The 23,182-nt window shown below is 36.8% G+C and overlaps 1 protein-coding gene and 1 pseudogene across 1 annotated transcript; one reads left to right on the top strand and one right to left on the bottom strand.

Annotated features, from left to right (window-relative positions):
• The first annotated feature begins 1,072 nt into the window (after nucleotides 1-1,072).
• Nucleotides 1,073-3,804, top strand: LOC109075205 (lens fiber major intrinsic protein-like). The gene is made up of 4 exons (XM_042712716.1): nucleotides 1,073-1,940; nucleotides 2,253-2,417; nucleotides 2,511-2,591; nucleotides 2,669-3,804. Exons 1-4 carry the CDS (start codon nucleotides 1,578-1,580, stop codon nucleotides 2,852-2,854), a joined length of 795 nt encoding a protein of 264 aa, XP_042568650.1. The 5' UTR covers nucleotides 1,073-1,577; the 3' UTR covers nucleotides 2,855-3,804.
• Nucleotides 3,805-6,500: 2,696 nt separating this feature from the next.
• Nucleotides 6,501-22,211, bottom strand: LOC109058702 (annotated as a pseudogene).
• Nucleotides 22,212-23,182: the final 971 nt, after the last annotated feature.

Below are 23,182 nucleotides of genomic sequence, written 5' to 3'. Positions count from 1 at the left end.
ATATTTGGCATGACATTTCAAAATGTCTCACTTTCAACATTTGATATGTTATCTATATTCTATTGTCAATAAAATATAAGTTTATGAGATTTGTAAATTATTCCATTCCTTTTTTACTCACAATTTGTACAGTGTCCCAACTTTTTTGGAATCGGGTTTGTAGATAGATAGATAGATTTAACAATAGATAGATAGATAGATAGATAGATATAATGATAGATTAAACAATAGATAGATAGATAGATAGATAGATAGATAGATAGATAGATATAATGATAGATTAAACAATAGATAGATAGATAGATAGATAGATAGATAGATAGATAGATAGATAGATAGATATAATGATAGATTAAACAATAGATAGATAGATAGATAGATAGATAGATAGATAGATAGATAGATAGATAGATAGAATGAATGATTAAATGATAGATGACAAGATTGAAGGTTTCAGGATCTAAAACCTGACTGCAGCTCAAACCCGAGAGACGGATAAGAGATGTTTTCACATGTTAGCTTCATGCTCTGAGCAACAATGGCTTTCCTGTGCTCAGGGGTTTCTCTGCATGTATCTGAACACTGCTGGATCTGTCATATCTGTCAGCACAGGGCCTCTCTTGAGCCGCCGGAGCGGACGGACATTGTGCGTGTGCAGATGCGTGACATTATTCTGAGGATGTGCGTTGTCTGTGTTTTCTTCCTGTGTGTGAGTTCAGGTCAGCACTATCTCGGCCTGTTAAACCTAAATTCACAATAAATTCGGATTAAAAATCCACAACTTTCCCTGATTTTTATAAGCTTTTAAGAAGCAAATTTTAATGAGAAATTTCATGACCTCAAAGTCTGCCTCACCAAAATCTGATTGGTGGATCTGTTTCGTACTTTAGGCCACCATAGGCCTCAAAAATATACATCCCCATCACTTTGAGCCCTCCTGTCTTAATCCCACTCTCTTTGAGTTTAATGGAGAGAGAAGTGAGTGGAGTGTGCTTGATATGGGATGCCCCCTTTAGCTTCTGCCTCTCGGGGGGGATTATGTCGTCACGCTGGGCCCCGAGGCCATTATAAATGCCCCCTATGGCCCCTTTGTGGTCCGTCAGACCAGCTCTACTAGGTGTGGGCAGGATATGCTCTGTAACCTCTTCTGTGTCGCTCATCTAGAATTAGCCGTGTAGATTTAGCCTTTAGCATCGATGTTCAGGTCTCTCTGACAAAACCCTCCAAATTAACCACGCATGCACACACACAACCACACACACCTCATGTTTCTTTAGCAGCTGGGTGTTGTGCAGGTGAAGAGACACGACGCTGGCAGAGACGACCTGTGCGCGGCTACATGTGTGACCGTTTACTCGCGGCTTCCCACACAGCCTTAGCTAACGGCTAGTTCTATTAGGCGGACTTCCATCACTCTTTTTGCCCTCGTTTATATTTTTCAATAAGCTAAGGACTGAACTTTTTGTGTACTTGTTAAAAAGGACAATTTTATTTTTTTCCTCAAAGATACTTTCTTTAGCCATTTTTGCTAACTCCAAATAAGCTTCGGTTTTCTTTTTAGTTGGATCTCATAAATCATGATGTGGGAGTTCCGCTCTATGATGTTTTGGCGGGCGGTGTTCGCAGAGTTTTTCGGCACCATGTTCTTCGTGTTCTTTGGGATGGGTGCAGCGCTACGCTGGACCACCGGGCCGTACCACGTCTTCCACACTGCCCTCTGCTTCGGTTTCGCTGCTGCCACTCTCATCCAATCCATCGGCCACATCAGCGGAGGACACATCAATCCGGCCGTCACCTTCGCCTACTTAGTCGGCTCTCAGATGTCCTTCTTCCGAGCTTTCTTCTACATCTGCGCTCAGTGCCTGGGGGCCATGGCAGGAGCCGCGGCCCTTTATGGAGTTACACCCAACAACATGAGAGGCACACTGGCACTTAACACGGTAAGAGTGACCCCAAAAAACAACTATTTTGTTTTATTTTGTAAAAAAAAATATATATATATTTTATTTTATTATTATTTTGTATTTGAAGTTTGGGTTTTTTACAAGGGTCCAAATGTGTTTTAATGGAATATCTATTTATTTTTATAAATAATTTTGATGTATTGAAATCTTATTCTTTGTATTCAGTGCATATATAGAAGCACACAGTACTGCACTAACAGGCCACTACAGAACTGTGTATCTATGTTGCAGTCTTATTAATCTTTAATAATATTTTTTTTGTACTTTTTCGTGTTTATGTCTCTGCAGCTGCAGCCTGGCATGAGTCTCGGCATGGCGACTACAGTGGAAGTGTTTCTCACCTTGCAGTTGGTGGTTTGCGTGTTCGCCGTCACAGATGAGAGACGAAGCGGCCGTCTGGGTTCTGCTGCTCTGTCCATTGGCTTCTCTATCACCATGGGCCACCTGATGGGGGTGAGAATGAATATTTTAGTATTAGAATAAACTTTTGTGAGTATTTTAAGTGTGCAGTACTGCAAACATGTACCTTGTTTGTCTTTGAATCAGATGTACTACACTGGAGCTGGCATGAACCCAGCTAGATCTTTCGCTCCTGCTATCATCATGAGGAATTTCATTAACCACTGGGTAAGAAACGCAAAGTAAAGTACTGAAACTACAGGAAAAAAAAAATATTTAGTGACCTACTTTTTCTCTTCTGACAGGTGTACTGGGTGGGACCCATGATTGGTGGTGCTATGGGTGCCATCCTGTATGATTTCATACTGTTTCCCCGTATGCGGGGTCTCTCCGAGCGGCTAGCTACTCTCAAGGGCAGCCGACCCCCAGAGGCCGAGAACCTGCAGGAGACCCGCGGGGAGCCCATCGAGCTGAAGACTCAAACCCTATAAACCTGCTAAGAACCTGTGGACCCAAATCTGGCTCTACCTCAACGGACCATCTCGCCGCCTCAAGCAACACTCAGACACATTCACGCACAAGTCATTAAGGGAGCTGAAATAAGTACACTACTTTGTTTAGTAATCAAGGTCTGTTGCTAATTTCAACACGGGGCAGGGGGCGGAGCTGAGGCAGGGGTTCAGGTGGGTGTGGTTTATGGTGTGGGAGGGGCTAGAGCTGTTTATTTAGGCATGCTTTTCACTTTTCATCTGACTTCTCTTTCACAATTCATTTTCAATTTCGTTTTCTACAACACCAAGATGTGGATGTATGCAACTTAACCAGGGTTTTTCCATTTATTATTATTTTTTTTTTAATATCCGTGAGAGTTATTGTGGGTGTGCAAGTGAGTGCAAGTGTGTGGGTCATTTTGTGTGTGTGTGAGGGAGAACGTGCCCAGGTATGTATGTGTGTTTAGCTTGTGCATGACCAAGTGTATGTGTGAGTGTGTCTGTCTGCTGAGCAATTATTTTGGGTTTTTATCATTACAGCTCGCTTGTGTTTGTACCATGCTAATGGTTTTTCCCCTTATTTTTACGGGACTCTAAGACACCCCAAACTGTATTGTTTGCAATGATATTCCATTCACTTTGATGTTCACACAAACCAACCGTGGACTGAGCTGTTTTAAACACAACAGGGTGTTGTGCCCAATTCTGACCCCCATCAGATTATTACCCTGCTAGTATTGGTAAGTTTAGGAGTAGGTGTGGGGAAGGGGTTATGTTTAGGGGCGGGGTTAGGATAAGGCAATCAGGTAGTGACTTGAATGAGGGGGGTAATAATTTGGCAGGGGTCAAAATTGAGCACAACACAGTTTTTGCTGCCAGTCTTTTCAATTACTTCTCAAGTTTACAGTGTCTGTGTTGCCTTTCATTAAATCTTGTTTGAGGATAACATCCATGACTGGGCAAAAAAAAAAAGTTATATGAATCATATCTGAATGCAAATAAATACATGAAAAAGAAGAGGCTCTTTGTATGCAGGCTACCACATGCACACACGCTACACTTCGCTGAGTATGAATGATGCAGGAACTAATATTAACACTAGATAGCGCTGTACAACAGCTTGTGAACTCAGAACATTCAGCTGATCTAGAGTTTTATTACGGCGGGGTTTAAAGAGAGATAAAGTCATTTAAGAATAGAAACTGGGAACAAGAAAAATGACCAGTACCTTTTTACAGTAAAACAGAATGGTAAAAACGTTATTACCAGGAGACAAAACACAAACTCAGTTCCATGAAATCCAAATTTACCTTGGGTAGATATGCCACATGCATTTAAAATTTAGAGTTTTTTATTTACATTTTTTTTATAGAGAATTTATTTATAGTTATAAGTCACGGGGATTGTTTGTTTATGCCACCACCATACCTGTTCATTAGTCTCCGCCAACTGACGGGTCATAAAACTCAGAAAGCCTTTCAAATATGCCTTTTTAAAACCGATTAACAACTTTACAAACAATAAACGCATAACTACAGCAAATATTAACATATAAATACAGTAATTCAACCTATATAAAGAACTAAATGGACAGATAGAGAGGATATCAAATACCTATTTCTGAGTTATTGTAGTACATTTGGTAACTCAGAATAAAACCGATGTGATTTAATAACACATTTATGATTTGAATAACATGTTGCTACTTTTAAATGACCATCAGTGGAGAAAGAGTAGGGACTTACAGCTGGAGCCAACCAGATGAACCCTGAACTCTTGGTCAAAACAGCTTTTAGTAGTATAATATATATTTTTAACTGCGGCACTGATTTCCGTAAATATGGTCTGGGTCAGGATTGTTAATATGTTCAAAATCTGCCAGTATTCATTTTTCCAACTTGACATGCAGGTGGTGCACAAGAGAAATGCCTATTAATGTGAGCTGTCAGAAAAACAAAAGAACTGCACAATATAATGTAAACACAAGGACAGTGCATAAACGTTTCATCTGCTTGGAGGAGGACTGTTTGTAAAGTCGTTCACAGGTGCTCATTTGGATTAAGGTCTGAGGCTTCATGCATAAAACTTCCTGTAGTTTCCATAGTGATAGTTTGCCTACTCACAAAAAATATAAAAAGACCTAATGCCTTCCAGTGCCTTCATTTGCATAGGTTTGTATGCTCGTCCATGAACTCTTGGATTCATTCCAGCTCTTCCTTTGAAGCAGTTGGTAAACTGCCTTCGGTTATTCATTGTAAGCACATGTATACTTCCGTGTCTCTCAATGAATTTGTCTGCAGAAACAAAACAAGTTCCAAAGAAGAAAAACAAACTCAACCGACAAGTTGAAAACATACACACTGACGATAAATATAATCATATGTACCATGTAACAATGCATCGGGGTGGCAAATAAAACCAAAAACTCTTGATGGGATTCTTTAAGAATCAAAATAACCACATTAGCTAAGCTCAGTTTTTGCAAATTGACTTTATTACACGTTTTGCATGTTCTGGTCTTATGGCTTTCACTGTAAGGTATTTTCATATTTTGAGTTGAGTGTCTGATTAATGACAACACTGTTTTTTTGTGAAAACAAACAGATTGTCCCGGCAATATGTCAACTTGTGCTGTTCAAACGTCCCATCACTCAAGACTTTTCTTAAGTTTTCCCGCTGGCAGTTTGACCTGTAGTGTCATTTGGGGAGGGTTACCAAAAGCAACCGCTGACATCTGTCACAATACTCTTTCTTTTGTCCTTTCAGCAGACCAAAACAGAGTCTTAAAAGCATCACAGATGAGACAGAGTTAGAATAGGATTAATACTCAACGTTTCAGTGTCTATTTCCTCATGATTATTCACAGGCGAGCTACAGCGCATCTTGAATCCATGTGTTACTGAATGCTAGATTAATGTCATTACAATCTATGTGGAGCTACTGGAGTGAACTTGAGGAAAGAGAAACTACAGGAACGGAAGAGACATTTGACAGGTGATACACAGTGATAAGCAGAAATACAAATCCGTTGCAATGCTACATTTCTAGAAAAGTTATCTATTCTTGGAAAACGTTTGGTTAAAAAAAATCACATATTTTCGCTCAGATAGAGGGAAGCACATTTGTGTCATGAGAACAGCTATATAAAAGAAAAATTGGAGAAGTCTCTAAGGCTTTATGCTTAACAGATATAACTGCAGAGATGCACACCATCAAACCTTAAAAAGCTGTCAATCTTAGCGGTATATGTACACAATACCATTCAAACGTCTGGCGTCAGGAACTTCTTTTTGAAAAAAATTAATACTTTTATTCAGCGAGGATGCATTAAATTGATAAAAAGTGGAAGTGAAGATTTATAATTTTATAAACACTTTCTGTTTGAAATAATATGTTGTTCTTTTGAACTTTCTGTTCATCGAAATATCCTTAAAAAGATTTCCTCAAAAATATTAAGCAGCACAACTGTTTTCAACATCAATAATGAGAGGAAATGTTTCTTGAGCAGCAAATCAGCATATTAACGAATATTTCTGAAGGATCATGTGACACTGAAGACTAATGAGCAAAGAGTAATGATGCTGAATTTTAAAATATATTCAAAGAGAAAACAATTATTTTAAAATTGTAATAATATTTCACAATATTAGCGTTTTTACTGTATTTTTGAACAAACAATGCAGCCTTGGTGACAATAAGAGACTTCTTTCAAAAAAATCTTACCGACCCCAAACGTTTGAACTCGTGTGTGTGTGTGTGCATAACCTCTCATTTCTTCTCATTCATTGCATCCATCTACATTACAACCCTGCAATCCATCATTTATTCATCTAATATTGTTTATTCAACAATCTTCTACCAATAATGACAATAATATAATTATTAATCATAAAGAGTAACCAGTCAGAGTAAAAGTCCATAAACTTAGGGATGATGAAAAGCTGAAAAATTTGAAGCCCTTTGTATTCGACCCCAGTCTCAGGGTGATGATGTCACAGTTCCCTGTCCCAAAATGATGACGTTCTAGTGCAATTTCAGCATACTCAGTGGGTCCCTGTGGCCTGTTCTACAGGCGGTCGGCGTGGAGCTGATGAGGAGGGATCTGGATGAAGGCTGTGCTGGGGGCTCCTCCGATGGAGGGGAGGGCTGTGGGGACCGGGGTGTTTGTGGCAGAGGGCCCGGGGGTGCCTGGGGGGTACATGTAGCTCAGGAAGCCTGGCGAGGGGGCGTAGGGATACTGCTCGAAGGCCGAGGAGGCGTACTGAGTGTAGGCAGTGCTGAAGTCAAGGTAAGGGGTCGAGGCGCTGGAGGTGACCTGTGCGGGCAGAACCACACTGGGCTGCAGGAAGGCCTGAGGGTAAACATACGGCTGGCTGAGTCTGCAAAGACAGACAGAGAGAGAGAGAGAGAGAGAGAGAGAGAGAGAGAGAGAGAGAGAGAGAGAGAGAGAGAGAGAGTTAACTATTAACCAGTGCTGCAGGATCACTTTAAATAAAAACTGAAATCACGATATGGCTTAGTGCAATTATCAGATCATAAAGGCTTCAATTTAAGTAATTAAATATATGTGCTGCATGTTTCATAGCGAGGCACTGTGTTCATTTACACGAGCAGCTCATGATCTGGTGTTTTTAGCATCTCAGAGCGGCTCGTGTCACAGTAAAAAGTGCTCCATACAAACTGCATCGCTGCGTCTGCTCGGAGTTATTAATGTGAGTTGCTCTGAGCTGCTTTAATGTGAATTTGCTGCAGCCATCTTCCCAAACTTATCACTCATCAACAGAAGAGAAGCTTTAGGTCTCTGCATTTTGTTCCCATCAAAATAAAAGTTTCATGGTTTAAGGTTTAAAAATGAATCAAGGCATAAATATTAGCATTGTAATTTTACAGTTGCAATGTAAAATAAAAATGAGTATCATTTTTCTTAAATGCATTTAAGTGAAATATTATAATAGTAATATTTTGTATTTCGTTTTTATATTTTAATAATAATAATGATGATAATTTTAAGTTGTGCAAATCTACAAAAAAGCACAGCAAACATTTTTTTTCACATTTTACAGTTGTAAAATAAAATTATTTTTATATTTTTTATTTTACTGTGAAATATTACAATAGTGATATTTCTTTTTTAGTTTTATTTAGTAGTAGTAGTAGTAATAATAATAATGAAAAGATAGTAACATTAATAATAGTAATGATGATGTGATGTGTATACAGCACTCATTGCTAGAAAGTATATTTATGATAGAAAGATTTACCCCTTTTTAATAAGTCATTACATATACTGTATATCAATTATAGTTGCTATACTATATACAGTAGAAATACTATATAGCAGGGGTGCCTAAACTCTGTCCTGGAGGGCTGGTGTCCTGCAGGGTTTAGATCCAACCCCAATTAAACACACCTGAACCACCTAATCAAGCTTTTACAGGCATACTAGAAACGTCCCGGCAGGTGTGTTGAGGCAAGTTGGAGCTGAACTCTGCAGGACACCGGCCCTCCAGGACCCAGTTTGGGCACCCCTGCTATATACAAACTCTTCATATCATGGTGAACTTCTACAGAAACGTCAAGTAAAGTTTCTCACTAAGAGTATTTTTATTTATATTTTTTATAAACATCTGGAACTAAGGATTTGGAATTACTTTGAAGTTTTTCTAAGATTTTTAAACATGAAACATTTCTTATTATGATCAACGTTGAAAACAGTTGAACTGCTTAATATTTTTGTGCAAACTGTGATTTTTATTTTTTAAGGATTTTCTAATGATTGTAAGTATAGCATACAAGTTCAAAAGAACAGTATTTATTTGAAATATAAATCTTTTGGAACATCATAAATGTCTTTACTTCCACTTTTGATTAATATGATACATCCTTCTTACTTCCTGCATCTTACTGACCCCATACGTTTTTGAACAGTAGTGTAATGAAACTGTAACATGAATAAACATGGTGTATTATTATAAGTGCTGATACTCTGTTCTTCTAATTGACCTGCTCACTGACCTCATTATTATTTCTTATGAGTCTCTGCCTGATGATATCACAGCCAAACATCATAGCAAACTGAAGCTCTACAGAGAGAGAAAGAAAGAGAGACCAGAGGCTGCTACCCACAGCTCAGACCCATGAGCCACCCTCAAAAACAAAGAGGAACCCAGAGGGGCTGCCGACACTGAGCTCAAAATATTGAAAACACAAAGCCGGCAACATCCGAAGACACTCACACATATGCGGCAGCATGCTTCCCTTCATACACACGCATACACAGCTGCAGTGTCATTCGTCTGTCAGTCCCTTGCTGGCGTCCTGGGCAGAAGGATGATTTATAGGGACTGACAGTGGCTTTGTGGAGTAGGCAAACCAACGGAGTCTGCCGTCCTTACTGACCCTATTCATCCTAGCAAACGCTAATGCAGGCAGGGAAATAGAGGGATTGAGAGAGACGAGGAGGAGGAGGAGAGAGAGAAACAGAGACGAGGCAAAATAAAAAAAGACCCAAGTTGACAAGGGTGTGAGGACTGACAAAGTAGGGTGAACTGATTGCTACAAATTAGTTGGAAATGATTGCATGTCTTCCGCTCTTCCAAAACCTAGTGTGCTGCCTGCGTAGACAGCTGGCTTGGAGCCTTTATAAATAGGCTGACTTAAAAAAATAAGGGGTATTGAAAATTCACCCTATTTATTTTTTGATCTTCTTGTGAAAGATTCGACTAAGCATGTTTAATTTAAATAAATAAAAAATTTGACCTCATAACCTTGAATCAAAATATAACTCCATCTTCTGGTGAAATTACAATCAACTGCAAACTCAGATTCAGATCTGCTTCTATCCAATCATGTGACGGACAGAACCAAGTCTTTTCTTTTTTGATAAACTCTTTCACTTGGATGCATGTCAATACAGAAGCACGACAGTCAGCTAGAAATTCCGGTTTATAAAGTTTAAAATATGGATATTTTTCTTAAAGAGCTTACGCTTTTTGCTTCATAAGTCATTTATTTATTGTGAGTGTGCGTGTGGAGTTTTTTTTATGGTTTATGGATGCACTTTATTGGACTTCAAAATCTCGACACCCATTCACTGCCATCATAAAGCTTGGAGAGCCTTTAATTTTTTTTATATAACTCTGATTGTATTCGTTTTTTGGAAGAAGGTAGTATTATACTAATTTGGATTGATTGTGGGTGAGTAATTGGTTGGTTTTTTATTTTCGGGTGAAATCCAAATACTTTTGAAAACACATTTTTCTCTGCGTTTTGGCCTTCTGTCCACACTAAGACAGCATTGTTGTCCTGTAAAAACAGTGCTTTTTGAAAACAGTTTCCCTAGTGGATAAATCTGAACGTTTAGATGTAAATTATGCCTGCATCTTCATCTGTTAATGTTCTAATGTCATGTGAGTGTTTCCATTTTGCAAAAAGGTTCGTCTTGACATTAAGCGGGAAAATTTGCACCAAGCAGATGGAGCGCAATAATTCTGACTTTTTGCTAGAATATCTTGCATTCAAAAGTGGAAGCACATTAAAGCTCGAAATGCTTTTGTACGATCATATGGTGAAGAATAATATTGTGTTTTAGCTTTAAAAGTTATTTTATGTTTATAATTATTGTTTTTATTAGATAATTCATTTTTATATATAAATATAAGAATCTTGATTTCATAGTGACTTTAAATGCTGTGTCTGCAGGCAGCTCACTAAGTTTTGCAGCGTATGTGTTTTTATCAGTGTAATTAGAGTGTTAAAAACACAGTATCTGTGATATTTTAGTAAGTTTATCTGTAATATTTTAGCAGGAAGCCTTTTCTTCTGTGCATGAGAGCGACAAAGAACAGAAGCACAAAGAGAAATGAAGAGATGTGGAAGGGATAGCAAATTATGACGACAAAGAGGAAGGACGAATGATCTTAGGTCGTGCCATCATGCCCAGAGCAGAATATCACTTTTAGCAGCCCCAGCTGTTGGGTGTGTGGCACAGACAGGAAGAGACAGAGAGACAGCGGGGTTTTAGAGGTCATATCTTACCAGGCAAACACAGAAACAAACAGTGCAATCACTACATTACTGATGAATAAGTGAAGGGGGCAATTTGGGAGAGGGCCACCCTTGTCACTTCATTCTAACTAAAAGTAGCGCTGCTAAAATGAGAGCTTGTGTGACACTGTAGGGTACAGAGATTCACAGCTGTCTGAAATGAATATGCATAACCCTAAAAACATTTTTGCATGAATCAATATAAATTATGCATCTTGAATTCTAAAAACAAGATGATCAGCAGTGTCACATGGCTGCCCGCTGGTATAGTGGCGTGAATGTTGCCACCAAGTGATAAAGGTCAAATGTCAGTGAATGTATATCAGGCTCGAGGCACATGACAAGCCGATGGTGTAAGAGAGACATGAGCGTGTATGTGTATCTGAGATGCTCAAGTAGTTTGATCCTCATTATGCTGGCTCAGCAGAGCTCCCTAAACCTGCAGACCTCCCACAATGCTGGCCGACACCCAACCCCCAACCACAGGGGGTTTGTTAGCGGCACCCTCCGCTTCTGTAATCCCCATCTCCAGCTCCCTGCTAAAGCCTCCTCCCTCAGGAAACCCCCAAACCAACACCATACTCCCCAGACGGGAAAAACCCCTCTAATGCCAGCCAACAGATGGCGAGAGTGCCAACCCAAAATGACAGCAGGGGCCCTCATCCTCTCAACAAGGACATGCTACTCACTAAGTAAGCTAACTGAGAACTGATAACTCAACACACTGACAAGATGCTTTGTTCAGAGCGAATAATCTCACATCCTAATCAGAACTGACAATCTCTCTTTAATTACCTTAAATAAAGAATTCATTCTGAACTCATTTATTCATCCTTACGTCACTCCAAACCTGTATGAAATCTTTCTCTTTCATTGTTCATACGATGCAAGTCAGTGGAGTCTTATGTTTTTGCCACAATATAGAAAGTTACTGGTTTGGAACAACATGAGGGTGATTAAATGATGACAGAATTTACATTTTTGGGTGTAGTATCTCTTTAATCAGGCATTATGCTAACTGTTAGCATGTTTGAATAGCCTTCAGCTAACATTCTGTTGTAGGTCTGTTGGCCATTACTGTAGTTCACCTCTAATACGTTTTTCATTATAAGCATTGGCCATCTCAAAGAAGTAGTTAATGATCAGTAGCACTATTAACTGACACTGCAAACAGACCCACAGTGGGTACAGGACACCTGTTCAAACAAAAAGCTAACCCTCTGACAGTGAGTTTAAATAGAGACCCCCACAGGTACGGACAAGACCCTTTAACTCTAGGATAAAAAATCCACACACACTCCTGTCGCTAAATGTCACTCTGCACACACAGAGACCGGTTATTTACAAGAGTTACAATCTCATTCTACAACCAGATTCACATCTGTAAAATTCAGCTAGTGACTGAACCTTATTTGTATTTCATTTTACGACCAATATATTAAATATTGACTTTATGTTTAATGTCCAGTAGTCCATTTGCTGAACATTTATTTGATCAAAAATACAAAATATTTTTTAAATATAATTTAAAATGTAATTTATTCCTGTGATGCAAAGATGAATTTTTAGCACAATTAGTCTTCAGTGTCACATTTCTGATTATTATCAATGATGAAAACAATTGTGCTACTTCATATTAGTGTGGAACCTGTGAAATGTATGACTTATGATTTAAGATTAGGGCTGCATGATTATGACAAAAATTACAATTGTTGATTATTCCCTTGAAACTGTAATTGCAATTATTAATTATGATTATCAATTTATATTGAATGATGTTGATACCACTGTTTGAAGCAACTGTATGCCTTGTTTGTATATGAAAACAAACAAGCTGAAAACACTAACTGAAAAACCTTTTAAAGCTTTTCTATTAAGCCTCAAATGTCAAATATACATTGGATTGGTTTCTTCTTTAAATAATAATAAAAAAGTAAAAATACGCATGTTATTATATAAATTAAAACAATGGAAAAACCCTTAAGATACAAGATACAAAGAACAAGCACTCAGAATAACACAAGTGCACTTTAAACAATTATCCGTAATTGTAATCATGATTAGAAATTCGATTAACTGTGCAGCCCTTAAGATCTACCTTTGTGCAGAAAAAACTAGGGTTTGGTATAACATGAGGGCGAGTAAACAATGATCCATTTTTTAAAGAACTATTTGAAATATATGCATAATATGATTCAGATGTCGGTGAGAATGTGTGGGTGGAAAAGGGAACAAGAAAGATATGTGTAGACAGATAGAGAGACAAAGAACGAGAGAGATGAAGGTTTGTTTTACATAACAGCTGGCTGGTTAGCAGACTTGAGGCAGGTGGTGACCTAACTGACAGACAAACAGGTCGAGCAGGATAGAGAAGAGAGACAGAGAGTCGAGAAAGTTAAAGAAAGGGAAACACTGTCAGAAAGATACCAAGAGGGAAATACAGAAAGAGGAAGAGAGTAAAGAAAGAGAGAAACCGAGACCGAGTGACAGTATGAGAGAGAATTTGGGAAGGAGGCAGAGAGATGGAAATAAACCGCAGACGCTACTGTAAACACATGAGAAGAAATAGTGAGGAAGAGCTGTGTCTCAGATCTGAGTGAGCGAGCAGAGACGGGATGATTGTTAAGAATAACTGACAGTTTTAGGCTAAATGAAAGTGCAGTTTTGACAGGACTGTTTCTGAGGGGTCGTGCTAGGATTTCATGTTATTTATGCCCAAACAGCCCTCCCTCACCCCTGACATGAGTAGAACGAGAAGAGATGCTTACCCATACTGCCTCTGGATCAGGGCTGGATGAACCTGCTGTACTCCGGTCGAGTATCCTGTCAATACGAGGAAAACAAGAGATTGAAATCTGCTTCCGAGAGTTCACCCAGAAATGAGGGTGAGTAAATGATCACAGAGTTTCAGTTCGTTCCAAACCTGCCTGACTTTCTTTATCCGTGGAGCGCAAAAGAAGATATTTTGAAAAATGCCCTTTTTTTTGGATGCCATCTGCTTTTTAGTACAACTACAGTTCATAGTTTGTCCAGCTTTCTTCAAACTTAAATTAGGTGTTTATATTTTGTAAAAAAAAAAAAAAAAAAAAAAAAAAAACATTTTTTTTTTTTTGTGGTTTTTTATGGTTTAATTTTAATTAATTTTATAATTTAAATATTTTTATTTTGGGTGAAGTGTTTCTTTACAGAAATGACCCTAACAATTTCAACTCATCCTTCAGTTTGTAAACACAGTAATGCACTTACAATAGAAGTTTAAGGGGCAAGACATTGCAAGGCATGTTAAAATACACACTGTTTGGAAAATATAGCCACAAAACCTAATTATTATGTGTTAACATGAAACTACTGAGATAAAATCACTTACTAATTCTGTCAGTTCAAAATCTGACCACATAAAACCCAAGGATAGAACAGAAAGGGATTGTTATAAAAACCAGAAATGCATCTGCCTTAAACAGTCCCACTGCTAAAAGGATTTATATAGCTTTATGTCTGAAATAACAAATTTTTGTATGAAAAAAAAAAATCTATATTATTACAATATTAATATTAATATACCAAGGTAATCAGTATTAATTACTGGCATTAGACGTTTAGTTTTTGTTTAGTCAAGTGTCAGAAACAGGACTTTTATTTTGACATCCATTACAAATCTATTAAATTAAATAATTTAATTATAAATAATAAATTATTAAACAGAAATGTAAAACAAAGTAAACTGTGTATATGAAAAAAGTATTCTTTTTTTTTTATCAAGTTATATTTTTTTCATATTGAACCATTTTTAAATTATTTAATTTTACTTCACTGAAAATTATGTAAAATAAATATAAATTTAACTGCAGCATATTATTTAAAACATTAAAAAAAACTGTCTGATTAATTAAATTTAATTTCAAAAAGAGACTGTATACATTGATCAACATTCATGAACGCAGATGCACCGAAGTCAGCTCAAAAGCTCATTTTCATTGGTAGTCCCTTGGACTGATGTTATTGGCTATCAGCCACTGGCTACTCTCTGCTCCCTAAGATATTGGCATCAGCCATCAAAAAGTCCATATCGGTCAATCATTAATAAGGACAAAAACACAAGCTGCACATTTCTGCTTTTAAACCCTCTGCAATGTCTTGCCCCATAGACTCCCATTGTAAGTGCATTACTGTGCATGTGCTTTTAGTTTGCTGCAAATTAAGGGATGAGTCAATGCAGTCGACAGAGCTTCATTTAACATTTTGAACCCAGAACACTCCTTTAAGACATCTTGGCAATAAATTAAGGTTTATGGTTGTTAAACAGCAGAAATTGAATGGAACAGATGACAAATGCTACATAATTATTTGACTATCATCTCTGGACATTTGCTCTCTGACGGAGTCATTCATTCTCCAGTTTTCTGTCCTGTATTTGACATTCATGATGCACATTTGTAATTCTGTGTCCTCCACAACTGCACACTCTTTAGCTTTTAATTGGCAATCATTCTCTTCATTCACCCAATATGCAGTTCAGTTTTTTCTTTCTGTTTTTCCTCTCATCCTGTATGCCCTCATGAAGTCACTCATGTGAAAAACTCCAGGCTGTCTGTTCTGCATCGCAACAGTGTATCCGCCCGGACACAGATCAGAAACATCTCTCGCCTGGATGCCCATTCAACACACACACACAGACACACACGCTCAACAGCCTCTTCTGCAGTATTTGCATATAGGCCTACAAACCTTATGGTGAACATAATTCAATTTGTAATGCTCTATCAAAAAAAAAAAAAAAAAAAAAAAAGCTTTCTTCTCTCAATTTGATGTTCATTATACATATTCAGTGACTTAACATTAATTTTTTGTATCTGGATCAATGTTATTCAAAAATACATTAAAAATGCACTTTATACAGAAAATGACTTGAATAAACTGAGCATGTTTATTTAATTTTGATTTTTTTATTTATTTATCAAAAACGAATAGGTAGCCCAAATATTTTAATAAAAAAGTTATTGATTAATATTAATTGATTATATTAATAACTGGAAATTATTGTGGAAAAGACTTTGGCACCAATATAGCTTGGCATAATTTGTAAATATACATATACATAATATATAATGATAATCATAAAAAAAAATTAATCATTCTAATAAATAAGGTGACTTATAAAAAAATATTTAACTAACTGAAATAAACTATTTTAAGTTGAAATACGAGAAACGACTACAACCAAAACAGAAATAGTAATAATAATCATTATAAACTAAAATGTATTCAAGATATAAAGAAAAAAAATATTTTTTTAATTTTTTTTTTTTTTTAAGATTTCTTAATTTCTTAATTTAATGATCTTGGTTATTTTTTATCATTAACTGTCATTGAAATAAAACATAAAAGAATTGAGCTTAAAAATTATAAAAACAAATAAAAATAAATAAGTGAAATCACTGAACTAAAATAAGTTAAAGTTGAAGTACTAAATGACTAAAACTAAAACAGAAATAATAATGATTTAAAGCTAAATAGAAATATTTTAAAAAATATATTCTTTTAAAAAAAAAAAAAATAAATAAAAAAAAAATTATATATATATATATATATATATATATATATATATATATATATATTTTAAAAAGTATATTGTTTAAATATATTTATATATATGTTTTTTTAAGAACTTGGCATTGCATTTTAACTAGATTTTATATTTGTCATTCACTCTTGAACTAAAATGTGCTTGAACAAATATGTTTCCCAGTGTAACATGTAAGCCTGAACAACAACAACAACAACAACAACAGTACATCAAGGCGTGAATCATGTGATGATGGCCACAATGGCAGAGGAGAGAGAGAGAGAGAGAGAGAGAGAGAGAGAGAGAGAGAGAGAGAGAGAGTGATACACGACTGCCGTTTCAAACATGTTTGGACGAGAACAAGAGCAAAATATCCTCTTTTCCTGTGTGAATATGGTGTGTTAGGACAGGTGTACATGCTTCAGGTTCCCTCCACAATACCCTTCCTCTTTTCTGACATATTAGCTACAAAACACACAAACAGAAATGCAAAGTTGGAGGTCGAGGGGCAGACAGACGTGCTGACTGAACATATATCACTTTCTGCCAATGCGTTCACACACATGCATTGATGCAAATGTAGCATGGCAGTAAATTCTTGGCAGGCTTAACTCGTCAAACAACCCGTTAAAATAAGTGTGATATTGTGTGTGTAGCAGCCAGAGAGAGCTGTGTGTGTGTGTGTGTGAGAGAGAGAGAGTACAAAAGATCATTATGATACTCAGAGCATAATATGATGAAAACAGACATCAGTTTTTTGCCAGTATGAATCATCTACAGTAAAAGTGTCAACACGAAAAAGCTGCAACAGTTGCTCTACCATATAAAGGCAAAAAGACTTTTCTTAAAGGGGAAGTGTTTGATACATTAATCATAACAGAATCAAATAAACACTTTCAATCTAAATCACTTTCAAAACACTGTTCTGTTCATTTGAACATCCTGACCAGCCCAACACAGCAACATTTTCCAAGTTTGAGAAAACCTGTTTGAAAACAGTCATTGTTTTTGCATTTCTGCAGTGCTTAAATTACACAATTCATCTTTGAAAGTGACAGAACAATAGGATTTAAAAGGTAAGTACCCTACTTTGAGCAAGTTTAAAGCTTGTGTCGGGTGTTTACCTGTCAGTGGGCTGCGTGGTTTGGCCCCGAGGTACGCCAGGTTGACATTAGCTTTGCGTCCATCGATAATGGGGTTGGGATCTTTACAAGCTCTCTCAGCTGCACTTTTATCCATCATAGTGACCTGAAGAAGAAAGAGAAAAAAGAAATACAGACATTAATGACATGAATGAGTGTGACTTTGTGTCTATTTGTTGAGTCATATCATACATTTTTTTTATTTTATTTTATTTTTTTTACTTTTTAGCTTTCTCTTAGCCTAAGGGGGATGTTCACACAACACCGTTTTCAAATAAAAACTGAAAACCTTTTATGCGTTTTTTGGCCATTCATTTAGACAACAACTGCGTTTTGGGAGCCTGAAAATACTAACATTTGAAAACGGGTTTCAAAGTGCATGTTTTTGAAAACAATACCGAATGTGCGCAGACACGTAGTCTTTCTTTGTGATATGGCCATCTACTGGCCTGGCATGAATACTACAGCATTTTTAGACATTTTCTCGGATTCATGTGAACGGGTTTTTGACAACGTTGTCGTCTGTATGCAAAACTTTTTATCTGCTGTGCCTTTAAGAAACACCTCCTTCACATGTGAAATCAGTAACAGCACTGAGCGATCGTCATGTCCGTTATATTTAATATATAATTCAGAACAACTTATTTTTGCAGTTTGGTTTAGTAAATCCAATTTTGGACATTTGAGGTCTTAAATGTTTTCAAAGGTCAAACTCATACTCAAACTCAAAGACCAAAAAAACCAACTGAATAATATATATATATATATATATAACTCAAAGACCAAAAAAACCCAAAAACAACTGATTTTTTTTTTTTTGTTGTGTGATAAAAAATAATAGTTAATTTTCCATTCCAATCTTCATGTCTCACTTTGCCATTTCTCCCCAACTTTATAAACCCATTTAAATAAATTCAGCCCAATAGCCTGGATATAATACATTGATACATATTATGTCCTTCTTAAGCTGTAAGAAGAAAGAATAACCTATCTGCAATGTTTTCATAAAACTATGTAACAATAAACTGTGACATGATTTACCAATATTGAGCACAACGCAGTTCCTCTTATAGCTTGATCAATTTATATAATATAGTTTATATTGCCAAAAAATAGGCTTTTTAACCAATTTAAGTTGGGTTTCATCTTAAAATTAATCTTACAAAATACAAGCACCAGTTTGCTTAAGAAGAAGGGGTTTATGGGTATTTTAGTGAGGCGGTTAAGCAGCCTCAACTGCTGACTTGTTTTCACAGCTCGGCTCTCTGTGACAAACGCTCTTCCAGTGCTCTGCAGTATGAGGTTTGAGCTGCTCACGGCTACACACACACACACACACACACACACACACACACGCCCCACCCTGTGGAGACCCAGCGGCAGCTGTGTTCCCCAGGGCTGGTGGAACGAGAAAGACAGCCAGAACAGTAGCGGAGTGAGCGGTTAGCAGGAGGATTCATGGGATCTGGTTTCTGTCAGGTAAACACCAGAGTGTACGCTTCGTTTCTGGAGTGCCCTTGTGTGGAGAGTGTCTCAGACTGAACATGAACAAAACAAGCACACAAACACACATAGCTGCAAGCTTGTTATTATCTCAGTAGTCACAAAACCAGGCTGGTAAATGAGGCGACAAGCCTCAGTGAGCGTGTTGGGAAAACATTAGGGTTGTGTTGTAATCTTCTGGGAACTCTTGTGGGAACCCTCCCTCTTTTCTTGTTCCAGAATTCAGCTTTCAGACAAGGCCTCCCACACAGGGAGTGTATCAGCCAGGATATTAAAGACTACCATTTCTGACAAGGCCTCCAAAATTCATCAAACAGTGTCTTTTATTTCCTTCTCCCCTCTTTCGGTTTATCTAATGTGCATGTTTACACCTTGGCAGATGAGGAGCCAAAAAAAAAACAAAAAACCGAAGTGAAACTGTGCGGTCTTATCTGTGCTTTCCGACAAACCACGATACAGTTTTGTACCAGTGAACACAGACGCTATACGAGCGGAACTCACAAAACCGGTCGACACGTGCAGATCATATTTCACCCCAAAACAGAAAGAAAAAAATATGTAAAAATATATTTTACTTTTCGGAAATGTATTTTAATTAAGAACCATTAACAAATTTACTGGAAACCCGTTCCGCCACAAAATCTTGCAAATGTAAGAAAAAGAAAAAAAGTCAAAATAGCGAGATATAAACTCTGTAAAAATAATTTTAATCCCAAAATTAGGACATTTTTTCTCAGAACTGTGACTCATGCAATTCTGACTTCATATCTCATAATTCTGACTTTCTGCAAAAAAAGAAAAAAAGTCATAACTGTGAGATACATCAACTCAGAAATGCAAGATGAATCCTAAAATTGTGGCAAAAAGTAGCAATTACCATGACAGAAACAAGCTTTCAGAATTTGTTTTTTTTTTTAATTTGCAATAAAACAACGGAAAAGCCTTATTCTTTAATATTCTTTAATTACTTTAATGTGAAACTTTTATATAATTATATAAATAATAATATATTGTATATAATAAGATATAGATTTAAAAACTAAAATAATGAAAAAATAATAAAATGTACATCCTGGTAGACTTTGATGCAGATTTAAATTAATAAATTATTTTATTAAAGTATTTTATTTCTGTAATATAGGGTGTGATTTTCTTTACCATGGTGTTCTTATAAGGCATATATTCCATAACATATATTAAAGTAACATGATATTACTATCTGATAACATTTCCATGTTATCGCACAATCCCTTTTTAAAATCTAGTATATGCAGTGAAAGCAAAATATCGAGAATACAGGGAAAGCCACTCTTTTGATATTATAAATGCAGTCAGGGCCACAAACCCTGCTTATTAGGTGAGCAGAGGTGGCCCTCGCAGCAGATAAACCCTTGGACCCGACCACGCTTTCCACTTACAATGCTTAAAGACGTATTTAAAAAGGGGCCACTTCACAGAAATCTGAGACCCTGCTTTCAAACTTCATCCAAGAGGCTAAGAAGATAATTGATGACATGCTTTTTTTTTTTTTTTTTTTTTTAAATAATCCACTTATGGTCCCACATGTGACTCTCAACATCACACTCACACACACACACACACACTTGTGGAGCAATGCAATGCAAGAGCATACTGTGCCCCTGAAAAGCTTGCATATCTAAGGATTACACCCAAGATCCTTCAGCACTAAATCGGACTATGTGGAAAACATTTAGTCCTATTAAAAAGGCTCATAGTAAGCACAGAGATCACCATTCGTGGCTAGGATACTGGATTTGGAGCCATGATGGAGAGCACGCAGTTCATTGTGCCGCGGGAGTTTCTACTGTACACCTACAGGCCTTTGTTCTTCAGAACTGTAACAAAAGACATGCGCCAACGGCACGCGACGCACTCACTGTCACCTGGAGACCGCAAATGCGTTCAAATGAAGTTCGACCCACTTCTGCGAATCGATTCTTTTGAACAGGTCGCTTCAAAGAATCGGTTCAAATAAAGATTTTTTTTATATATATCAAAAACTGTCATGCAAAGGTCTAGAACAAATATATTTGTAACATTTCTGCTATTCATGTAATTTTTCGTCTTAAGTCAATAAAATACGAGCTCGGCGCACTTACAGTTCTTTAGCGACGTTACTCGGTTCAGTGAGTCGATTCAGTTGACCGGAGTAGTTCAGTACGGTTTTGTTCACCGGTTCAAACCGATTGTTGAAACGATCCGACTCTAAAGAACAACTCATTGCCGAATCGGACACCGCGCTGATGTGCACAGCTTTAAGTCGCATTTATTCTTCCATGCACGATCAATTTTGTTTTCAAAACTTCTTTATTTAACTTGATTTAACTACTTACACTGCGCGGAGTAAACTGGTCCGAACCGAGTAAACAAAGTAGCGTTATTCGCGTTGATCTGAAAAGCTATTGCGAGTTATACTATCATTTATGAAAACAACAACTGGTATTTTCACTCACAAAGCCGTATCCTCTGGATTTCCCGGTCTGCCGGTCCGTTATCACCACGGCTTCATCGATGTCGCCGAAAGTCTCGAAGTATTTCCGCAGCGACGCGTCCGTCGTGTGATACGGCAAACCGCCGACGAAGATCTTGGTGAAAGTCGTGTCTTTCTGAATACCGGGATACATGGTTTCCAGCGTCCCATTCGCGAACTGATGTAAAAGCATCGGGGCGAGAAACTCAGTGCAATGTAGATACGAAGCGCGCGCGTTATAAATAAATATAAATAAACATAAATAGCGACGGGCTCTTAAGCTACGCTACAGTGGTGGCGAAGGCAGCGAGGTAGATAATAGTCCTTAGGCTGGTGGTTCCCGTTCCTCTCCGTCATGTGCCAAACTAACGCGCTCCACTAGTCCATGACCGGAGAGACACTGACAGCAGGTGAAGCTCTCTCAGCCACAGCAGCACATGCACAGAGCTCACACCTTCCTGCCTCCACATCCAATGCGATGCTCGTCTCTCTGTGACGCGCACAGACCCTTCCTCTGCCTCCTGCCTCACCTTGTTTCCAAACTGCACCTGTCTTTGTTCGGAGGCTCTCTGAAGAAACATGGCTAAGAGTCTTCCTTGTGGTTTTGACGGCAGACTACTGTACATATTCTCCATACCCCGATGAATATTTGATTTATACTTGGTTAAATTGCTGATTTTTTTTTTTAAATTATTTTTATATACAGCTTATATTACAACGTGGCACATTAGTATTTCTTTTTGCTGTTATACAAACAGATTTATCCATTTAAGCATGACCCATATATTGGCCACTGTTAATTAATGTATTGTTGTTATGTGTGTCAAATTATGTGTATTTAAATGTCTGATGTCAGTATCACTTTGAAAAGCTGGCATTCAAAATCTGTTTGCTTGTATTTTGAAAAGAATACAATGGTTTAGGATTCTGATAAATGTATAATAAATAAATACATATAAAATTATAATAAAAAAGATTAAGATTATAATTATATTTTCACTTATATTTATATTATAGTATATTTATATTTGCACTATTTTGCTGATTTTAAAATGTGTACTTTTTATTATACGTGCAAAATGAAAGCATTTTCACTAGTTGTCTTTTACTTTTGTGCATGAAAGCTTAGATACAATTAAATAAACATTTGGTTTAATTATTTACCCAAAAAGTTGATTGAAAATGCTGTCTCTAAAAAAAATATTTAGGGCTAAATTAAAGATTTATGTTATCTGAATTGCATATAAAATTTCCATCCATCCATTATTCGTTTTCATCTATTTGGTTTGATTTAAATAACCATATTTTTAAAATACACTCATTTAAATCACTTAGAATCAGCATAAATCTGTTGATGGTGAAAACAATTATATTTTGTCATGTAAAAAGTATGAACATGGTTAAACTATGTGTACCCGTGGAACGAGCAATATTTAATTTAATTCATTAAAAAGTAAATTAGAAAGAAAAATATATATTGATGATTATTATATACACCTGGTTATTGTGCATTTAAAACACATTCTGTTTATCAGTACTATTACAGAAATATTACCTGCTGCATTTATGTATGACAGATAAAT

Source organism: Cyprinus carpio, chromosome A23, assembly GCF_018340385.1.
Source record: "Cyprinus carpio isolate SPL01 chromosome A23, ASM1834038v1, whole genome shotgun sequence".
Lineage (NCBI taxonomy): Eukaryota > Metazoa > Chordata > Actinopteri > Cypriniformes > Cyprinidae > Cyprinus > Cyprinus carpio.
This window is presented reverse-complemented; position numbering and strand designations above follow the sequence as displayed.